General features: G+C 64.8%; 1 protein-coding gene across 1 annotated transcript; it reads left to right on the forward strand.

Moving 5' to 3' along the window:
• Window positions 1-2,764: 2,764 nt before the first annotated feature.
• LOC120599758 (uncharacterized) lies at window positions 2,765-7,718 on the forward strand. The gene is made up of 4 exons (XM_039858851.1): window positions 2,765-5,110; window positions 5,225-5,546; window positions 6,440-6,818; window positions 7,167-7,718. Exons 1-4 carry the CDS (start codon window positions 5,075-5,077, stop codon window positions 7,183-7,185), a joined length of 756 nt encoding a protein of 251 aa, XP_039714785.1. The 5' UTR covers window positions 2,765-5,074; the 3' UTR covers window positions 7,186-7,718.
• The last annotated feature ends 1,018 nt before the right edge of the window (window positions 7,719-8,736 follow it).

Below are 8,736 nucleotides of genomic sequence, written 5' to 3' on the forward strand. Positions count from 1 at the left end.
TGGGGCTGGGGAGCAGCTCCCGGCTCCAAGCTGAGGAAGGGATGGGCAGCCCTGGCAAGTGGGCGCCGAGCTGGCTCGTTCATACAGTGGGCTGGCAGTTTCTGGCCTGCTCCTTCATGAACCTTCCCGGGCAGGGGTTTTGAGGGAGGGGAGGGATTGGGGTCCTGAGGGCCTCGGACCTGGAAATCCCCTCCTGGCAGGCAGCCCTGACGGGTGGACAGCAGGAAGCCGAACTGGAGGGCAGCAGTGAGCCTGTGGCCACTTCGAGCCTCCTGTCCTCGGTGAGGGCTGAGACCAGGTCTGTGGCCAGTCCCACACACGGCCGCTGAGTGAGGACACGCCACCGGACAGGGGACCCACGTGTCCAGCTTGCGGAGCGTAGGGACAAGTGTCCAGCAGCCACCTTCCCCTCCAGGGGCCCTCTCAGTTCTGGGGCTCTCCCCTGGGCCAGCTCCCCTTGCTCCTGCCACCCCCAGGGTGGGCTGCGGAGGCCGTGCTGACATTGGCCCATCCCAGCCCCTGCTGCGGGGGATCTGGCGTGACTCGGCCTTTTGGGGCAGGGGTCAGCATGTTTGAAGGTCCCCAGGATTCTGAGGCGCAGCCAGGCCTGAGTGCGCTGGCCCCGCCCTTCTGGCAGCAGTGACTCCTCAGGACACCCCAGGAGCTGCCTGTGACCCCTTTGCAGGTAGTGTGGAGCCCCCTATCTTTCCAGCTCAGGGGCGGGCAGCATGTACACGCCGGGGGGAGGGGGCTGGGCACACCGCTGCCCCCCACCCTCACGAATTGTTCGCCGATTGGACTTAGGGTGCAGGCAAGGTCTGCAGCCTCGTGGTGTCTGGGGGAGGGGCAAAGGTGGCTGGGCTGCGGTGGGGGTGGCCTGTGAGGGCAGCTGTGGGAAGGCCCTGGTGTGCAAGGGGTAGGCCCTTCCACCTTCTGGAGCGGATTGTAAAACAGACCCCACTCTGCGAGAGCCCAGGAGCCACAGTGCCAGCACCTTAGCCACCGTGGGACCCCAGCCAGACCCAGGTCCAACCCTGGCCTTTACTGGGAGAGCCTTCCCTGACCCCTGGGCCTCGGCTAACCCCTCTGATAAGGGGTTTCTAAAGTCCTGCCCACTTTCCCCACTTAGAACCAACCGGAACGCTTCCCAGCAGTTGGGCGTCTTTCCAGGACGTGGCTTGAGTGGCTGTGTGGTGTTGTCTTCGGTGGACGGGCCGGGCTGGCCAGCCAGTCCCCGAGAACAGAGGGCCTCTGTGCAGGACAGGCCCAAGGGCACCACTGCTCTGCTGGGGGCGCACCTAGGCCAACCTCCTGGGGCTCCCTTCCTTATTCTCGGAAGGGAGGCTAAGGTCTCGAGCTTGCCCCTTGCCCCCCGCTGTTCCCAGGCCCCTCATGCCCTGCACCCCAGGCCGCTCGCATTGGGTTAGTTCCCTGCTCTGCTCTCCATAAGTCTTGCACTCTGCTGAAACAACCTGGCCCTCCTCGGCCTTCACCTCCTCCAGGAAGGCCTCCTAGAGCCCCTGGGCCTCCCCACTCCCAACACTGGTCTTATGGCCTTCCAGGCGGGTATTCAGTTTCACACTCAGGGACCTGTCACTGTGGATCCCCGCCTGTGACTGATGGCGGGAGGAGAGCCCCAGGAGTACGGGACTGCACAGATCCCTGCCCCTGTGTCCCCCAGCAGCCACTACTTGGGAGCCCCAAGCTCTCTCAGCAGCTCAGGGCCAAGGCAAGAGCTGGCCGTGAGCCTCTGCCTCCCATGAGGCATGGAGAGGAGGGTCAGTGCCCCAGAAGCAGGCACGCAGCCTGGCGAGCATGTTGCCCGGGCAAGTCCCCTGCAGGTGGCCTGCCCTCCCAGCAATTGGAGCTGAAGCTGATGCAGCCTGACCAGTGTGGGCTCTGGGGGCCGCAGGACTGGCCCAGACAGATGACCTGGCACTTGCCATTTGAGAAATGGACTTTGGGGTGCCCAAAGCAGGGCAGGCCCTAACGGAGACCACCTACCTGTTCTTTCTTGGCAGCTCAGAGCCCAGAGGCCACCTGCCTCTTCCCAGCAGCCCCTGGGCTTCTCAGTGTCCAGAACTCAACAGCCGGCCTTGGCCATGGTTCCCACGTCCTGAGAAGGAGGTGCCCCTCTGCAGCCCCCAGGTCCCCTAATCTGCACACAGAGTTGGGGCAGAGTTGGGTCGCTCAGGACTCAGTGATTACCTCTGGGTGCCCCAGGGAAACAGGCAGTCTCAGAAGAGGAAAGGCCCAGCTGGGGACCCCAGGGCACCTTGCGGGATTGGGGATGGGGTACTGAGAAGTGGGCGGGGCCTGCCCAAACCAGGGGGCTATGCGGAGGAGGGACATGGCAGAGGCCTGGGCTCAGAGACGCAGTCAGATCTTAGTGCTCAGAGCTGATACCTCCAGGCGGACGCTGGCCAGGGCGCCGGCTCGACAGGGACGATGTCACCACGTCCACTTGATGGACTGGACACTGATGCGCCCAGTGGCACTGTGCAGCCCAGCCTGGCGCTCAGGTCCGCCCACACCAGCCCCACTCTGGGGATGCCGGGCCCCCTGCAGACCCTGCTGGTGGGCGGCGGTGAGGCCCCAGGGAGGACTAGGGCTCGGGGGAGCTTCACCCCACCTGGCCCTGCAGGCTGCAGCTTAGAACTTTCTCCAAAAAGAAAGGGCCCCGGGGGACGAAACCGCTCTGCTTGGGCTTTGGTACAAAAGAAGGCTTCCCAGGCCTGAGTCACCCACGGAAAAGCCTGCGGGCTGAGTCCCTCCTCCTCCAGCTCTCCCCGCCCCCACCCCCCACCTAGTCTTCCTTATTCTTCCTTCCTTTTTTTTTCTTTCTGGGGTTAAAAATAGCTGGAAATTTCCTTTACAGAAAAGAGTCCATTTCTATTTTTACAGGTAAGATATAGGGTCCCCACAGCAGGACCCTTCTGCCGTAGCGGGAACTTCCGAGGCGGGCCAGGAGCCCCTACCAAGGGTTTTCCCCCCTCGGCGGCCCCTCTGCCACCCCCTTGTCCCCCACCCTGGCCATCTTCGGCCTCGGCCTGCCACCTGCGGGAACTCGCAGCCCCTCGCGGGTTGCTCGCATTTGCTCCAGACACATTTAAACATGTTCGGAACTTCCGCCCTCCCCCACACCCCCCCACGGCCCGCTGTTAAAAAGAAAATGGGCCTGGAAATGGGGGTTTGGGTTACAGGGCGCACAGAGAATTCCGTTCCCCGAGTCAGACGGAGCACGGGCGTTAGCAGGTACGGCACATCTGCGAGTTATTTTCGCGTCTCCAGGGGGAAGGGAAAAACCCCAACCATCCTGAAGTAAGACCAGAATTCCTCTATATTTCTGCCTTGACAGCTCAGGAAAAAATTTGCCAAAAACCAGAGGCGCCTGCTGAGTGTGGGCGTGGGAATGTTAGTCTAGTCAGAGACTTGCTCTGGGCCATTTAAATAAAAACAGGCGCTTTGGTGGCCAATGCCAGTGGGACATGCCTGCCACGGGCTCCTGCGCGTGGGACGGACGGGGGCTTTTGTAATCTGCCTCGTCTCTTTTTTCTTGGCCTCTCCAGCCTCCTTATCTCCACAGTAGGCATTTCGCTGGTAAACACCTGATGCAGTAATTTTCAAAAATCAGCAAGGGAACTCAGGTCTGTCGTGTGGCCATGACAGCATCACCGTTCTGGAAGACAGGGCCACTCGGGCCGTCCGGAGCCTGTCTCGGGGGTGTTCCGGCCACCGAGGGTCTTTGCACATCAGTCACACAGACTCTCCCGGGGACGGAGGGCGGGACAGACCCTTGCAGTGATGCGCAAGCCCGCCAGCCCCATGCCGTGAGGTGTCATGTTCCCAGGGGCTCATGGCGGGGGGCAGGGCCAGGAGGACCCAGGGGCCTAGGAACCCACAGCCACGGCCCCTCGTCACCCAAGTGCTGGTGCTTGGCCAGGTGACTAACACTCAGGGCGGTGCCCTGAGCCAGGGGTGACGACTGGGCTGAGCACCCACCGTGCAGGCCCCCAGAGGCTGCCCCATGAGGCTGGGGGTGAAGGACCTCGCCGGCTTGTTCACCCCGTGGTCCCCACGGCCTGAGGATGGGCCGGGTAGGGGTGACGGGGCAAGCGTGCAGGTGGGGGCAGTGCCCCTCGTGCCAGCCACCCCTCTGGGCAAGCTGGACGCCCCTCCACACAGGGCGTCAAGGAGGTGGGTTGCTGCAAAGAACATGACATGCACCCCTCGCCCTTCCTTGGGGCTCTCACTCCTTGGGGGGTGTCTGTCCTCCTTTCTCCAAAGCTGGGGGTCCCGAGCAGTAATAACGTCTGCTTCGCACTTAGATGAGCGAGCCTTGAGTTAAGTCGAAGGAGGAACGCCAAGCAAAGCAGTTTCCATCGGCACTGAGACCCCCGCACTCCACCCCTGCGGGCTGGGAGCCCGGAAGCGGGGGCTGGGGGGAGGCCTCGTCCTGCCGACGCTTCCCCCACCTCCCCACCCCCAGCTGCCGCAGAGGGCCGGCCCGTCCCAGGGAGCCTGGCTGCTCTGCCGAGTCCTTCCGTCCACCGGCCTATCCTATACCTGTGTCCCTCACCAGGCCAGCACTGCCGTCCTCATCGGCAGTTTCAGACCTGGTGCCTGTGCTGAGATGCCGCCTGAGCCCGACCTCTCCCATGGGCCTGGGCCCAGTCCTGCTGACCCGTGGCCAGGCATAGGCTGAGAGATGGGACGGGCAGTGGGCAGGCAGCCACTCAGAGCACCGGGAGCTGTAGCAGGGATTCAACCAGGGGGTCACAGAGCGGCAGGGTCTACCAGAGCCTTCCGCGCACAGTGACTGAGTCCGGAGTCCTTCCTGGCGCCTCTGTGTGCCTGAGGAACGGGGGAGACAGTGAACGGGTATGTGGGGGCTGGGAGGGCAGGCCGCCGTCTAGTGCAGGAGGCTGTTCTGAGAGGTGACACAGGGACAGAGACCCGAGGAAGTAGGGGACAGGGCCGTGCAGGTACCTGGGCGAGAACGCACCTCAATGTCGGACCTTTGGCCTCAGAACCGGGGGAGAATGAAGTTCTGTTCTACGAAGCCTCTGGGTTTATGATCACTGCTACTTCGGCCCCAGGACGGGTAAAGGTATTTTAATGCAAAGGAAGCTCATTTTTAACCCCCTGGCACAAGGCTGGGGGGGGGCGGGTGCCAAGGCAAGAGTGGGGAGGGGGCTGAGGTGACGGCCCGTGGCTCCAGCAGGCTCTCTATAGAGGAGACAGCGTGATGAGAGGCCCCGATGTCCGCCGGATTGTAAACGGGGACTTGGCTCGTCCTCCCGGGGAGCGGGCAGAGCGCTGCTCTGGCCCCGGCTACCCCGCGGCAAGAAGGCTCTGTGTTCCCTGTCCCCTGGCCCGCTTCCGGCCACGCAGAGGGCCAAGAGATGACACCCCGTCCCGTCAAGGCAAGCGCCCGCTGACAGGCCACGACGCTGAAACTCGAACGTGCTCTGTCCCCAGACGCAGGCTCCAGCTGGGCCAACCCTGTGATCAGGGCAGGACCCCAGGCTTTCCGGAAAACACAGGTGTGAAACTGGTGGTGTTTGCACATCCGAGCTCACAGGCCAGCCGCGGAATGGCCGAGGCAGTCAGGGTTACTGACCCCCAAGGCCACTTTAAGACAGGAAACTGAATAAGGGCGGCTTTGGGTTCCCCGCGATTCAGGTGAGAGAGGGCCCGGCATCTTCCCTCCTGGTCCGAGGCCAGCTCTCTCTGGGAGCCGGGCCATGCCGAAGGCCCGCTGACCAGTCCCCAGGTGACCGGTCCCCAGGAGCCCGCGCTTCCGGCTCCTGCCCAGTGCGGGGAACGGCCGCTTTCTTGAGCCTTCGGCAGCCAGCTCCTCGACAGGGAGTCTCCAGTCAGAAAGGCCCGGGTTCCGGCCAGGCCGAGTGCCCCGGGCACACGTGGGTCAGATGGAACCAAAGGGCACGGGAAGCCACACCCAGGTGAGCTGGGCTCCGAGAGCCCCAAGTCCCTCGGGGCCATCCTTGACCCAACTGTGGGGGTGGCCCCTGTGGCCTGCTGCAGGTCAGCGTCCCTGTGGCCAGGGTGAGTGAAGGCTCGTGTGGGGGACCTGCGTCATTGTCCTCGGACAGCTCGGAGCCCACCTGAGACGCCATGCGCCTGGGCCTGGCCTTACACATTGGCTTCCTCAGCGGGAGGTGGGGGGCTGGCGTGGGCAGGAGGGGGCCCCGGGGCCTGTGTTCTCTCCCTGTCCTGGACCTCAGGCCCTCTGGCCCGGCCCCTCCTGGGCAGCCTGGCGTCCCAGGAGCTGAGCGAGCACTGGCCGGCGGCGGGGTGCAGGCGCAGAGAGACTGGGGTGGTCACCGCGGCTGTCGCCCACGCGTTCCTCTGTAGTTCCTGTCGTGTTGAAAGTGTGTGGTCACATTTTAGAACTTGTGTTTCCTTTGTCTTGCAGCAAAAATGCTAGTTGCCCCCGGCGAGACCCAACTCCAGAATAAACAGGCCGCGCTTTGTCCCACGGACTTTCGCTCTCCCCCGCGCCCCCACGTCGAGGAGCTTCACCTGGGGTGTCAGCTGGATAGGAGGGTCAGCGGACGGGCAGGCCCTGGGCCGTGGGTGACGACCGACCTGCCTTCCGGCCAGGTGTTTCTGGAATCCCTCTCACAGCCCACGTGGGAGCCAGCGCTGCGTCTCGGGCTCTGGGGCCAGGACCCCCACCCACATGTCCTTTTGGCTGCGGCCCAGCCCGCGGGTGGCCGTGGGCAGGCAGCCGTCGTGCTCCGAGCCGCGGGCGCCTCGTCTGTGGAATGGAGTGGCTTCTGCGCCCGTGAGGGGTGAGTGGACTCCCAGTGCCTCTAGGGCCAGGCCGGCACTGTCGGTGGACAGCTGCGGTTTGGGGACACACCGCTCCCCCACATCTGCCCGTGGACTTGCACTCCTGGGCCCAGGCCTTGTGCAGACCCTGCTTCCACGAGAGCTGCTGGGCTGGTGGGACAAAAGCCACCTTCGCCACGCTGTGGGGGGTGGAGCCCAAGGAGCCCAGAGACAGAGACCGCGTCCGCACGGCGTCCCTGGAGCCCCTGGGCCCGGGCAGCCGGGAGCTGTCCTCATGATCCGCCTACTGTCCCCGGCGTTACCGCTCACAGAGGGACTGAGTGCTCAGCTTCTCCTTTTACCCACAGGGGCCCTGCCGGAGGCTGAGCAAGACCACCCCGCCCCCAGGCCCCTGGGCACCGAGGCGCGAGAGAGAAAGGAGCGGGCAGCGAGGGGCAGAGCTAGGGTGAGAGCCCAGGCCTGGTCGCTCCTCAGACCCCCCTCCCCTGCCCAGAAGCCCCCTGGCTGGGGCCAGTGGCTGAGGCCTGTCTGGCTGCCAAGTCAGTAACCACTCAGGGCTTCTTGAGCTGACTCACTAACCAGTCAGAGCTGGGGGGGCCCGGTGGCCACACGGCAGTCAGCAACCCCTCCAAGAGGCACAGCCCGCCCCTCGCTGCTCTCTGTGCCACTGCCAAGCCAGCCTGAGAAAGCCCCTGTGGCCGGTGGCCTCGGGGCTTGGGACAGGCCCCTTGGCCCAAAGCCGGTCACGGCAGACGCGATCCCCCCTTCCTTCCCAGGACGTCGCGGCCCCACTAGGGGCTGCGCCACCAGACACCTGGGGCCCAGAGGCCCCGTCCCACCCGGGCCCAGCAGCAGGCTCCCTCCCCCAGCTGCAGACCCTCCACCCACCCCCGTGCCCACTTCCTCAAGTCCAGAGGGGCCGCTGGCCAGGCGGCCGGGGCAGGGCGGGGCGCTGGCTCCGCTCGGGAGGCGGCCCCGGCCCCGCTGTCCGCTGCGTGCTGAGCTGCGCCCGCTGCCTTCGTCCTGGGCTGAGCAGGTGTTTCCGCACGCACACACTCGGGGGCCTCGGAGCCTCGCAGCAGGCACCGCGGGCTCCCACAGGCCCCTCGGCCAGGCCACAGCTCCTGTCTGCTCTGAGGAGAAAGCCTCCCTCCACCTCGGCAGGGGCCGGGCCGCAGCGCATGACCCCGAGACCACCTGGACACTGCCTGGCCCTGCGCCAGCCCCGAGCCCACAGGAAGCGGGCAGGTCAGGGCTAGTGCTCTGAAGGATGCGTCAGCCCAGCAGGCAGGACTCCTGGCACAGCGCCGACGGGGAGGAACACGCTCAGGTTACAGTGGAAGGCGTCACTGCGCGGGTCGTGGTCCCCAGGGAGTGGGGCCTCGTCTCGGGGCCTCACCTGCGAGGGTCCCCTGCCCCTGGCCCCAGCTTCCTGCTCCACCCCAGGAAAGCCAGACCTCCCAGGACGGGGACTGTCCCCCCGGAGACTGTCCCCTCCCTCACTGACAGGAGAAGGCCTGGGTTTGAGGCCTCGTTTCTGTCCTTCGCCAGCTTCGTGACCACGGATGAGCCACCTGGCCTTTCCGAGCCTTACTTTTCTCCTCTGAAAAAGGGGGATATTTCCTCCTACCCCACTCACGTCACCTGGTTGGCCAGGGACTGAAGGGGTAACATGGGGCGAAAACACTGGGCGAATGATGAAGAGCTTGACTCCTCCCGCCGGGGCCACTGCCCAGAGCCCAGAACCCCAGGCCGCCTTGGGAAGCACCGGCTGGAAGCTGCAGTGGGCGTATGCTAATCCACAAAGCAAGGCGGACCCTCTGCTGTTGGCTTATGTGTCACAGAGAACCCTTGCTTGCAGCACCCTGTTCCTGAGACATTGGGTGACCCTCCAAACACTGTCCCCAAGTCTGGAGT

Source organism: Pteropus medius, unplaced genomic scaffold (genome assembly GCF_902729225.1).
Source record: "Pteropus medius unplaced genomic scaffold, Ma_sr-lr_union100, whole genome shotgun sequence".
NCBI lineage: Eukaryota > Metazoa > Chordata > Mammalia > Chiroptera > Pteropodidae > Pteropus > Pteropus medius.

Bases quoted from the DNA above. Each gene is read 5' to 3' on its own strand.
- LOC120599758 (XM_039858851.1), top strand. From the start codon at position 5,075: ATGATCACTGCTACTTCGGCCCCAGGACGGGTAAAG. The intron at 5,111-5,224 runs GTATTTTAATGC...TGGCTCCAGCAG, and splicing joins CGGCCCCAGGACGGGTAAAG to GCTCTCTATAGAGGAGACAG. The intron at 5,547-6,439 runs GTGTGAAACTGG...TTTGTCTTGCAG, and splicing joins AGGCTTTCCGGAAAACACAG to CAAAAATGCTAGTTGCCCCC.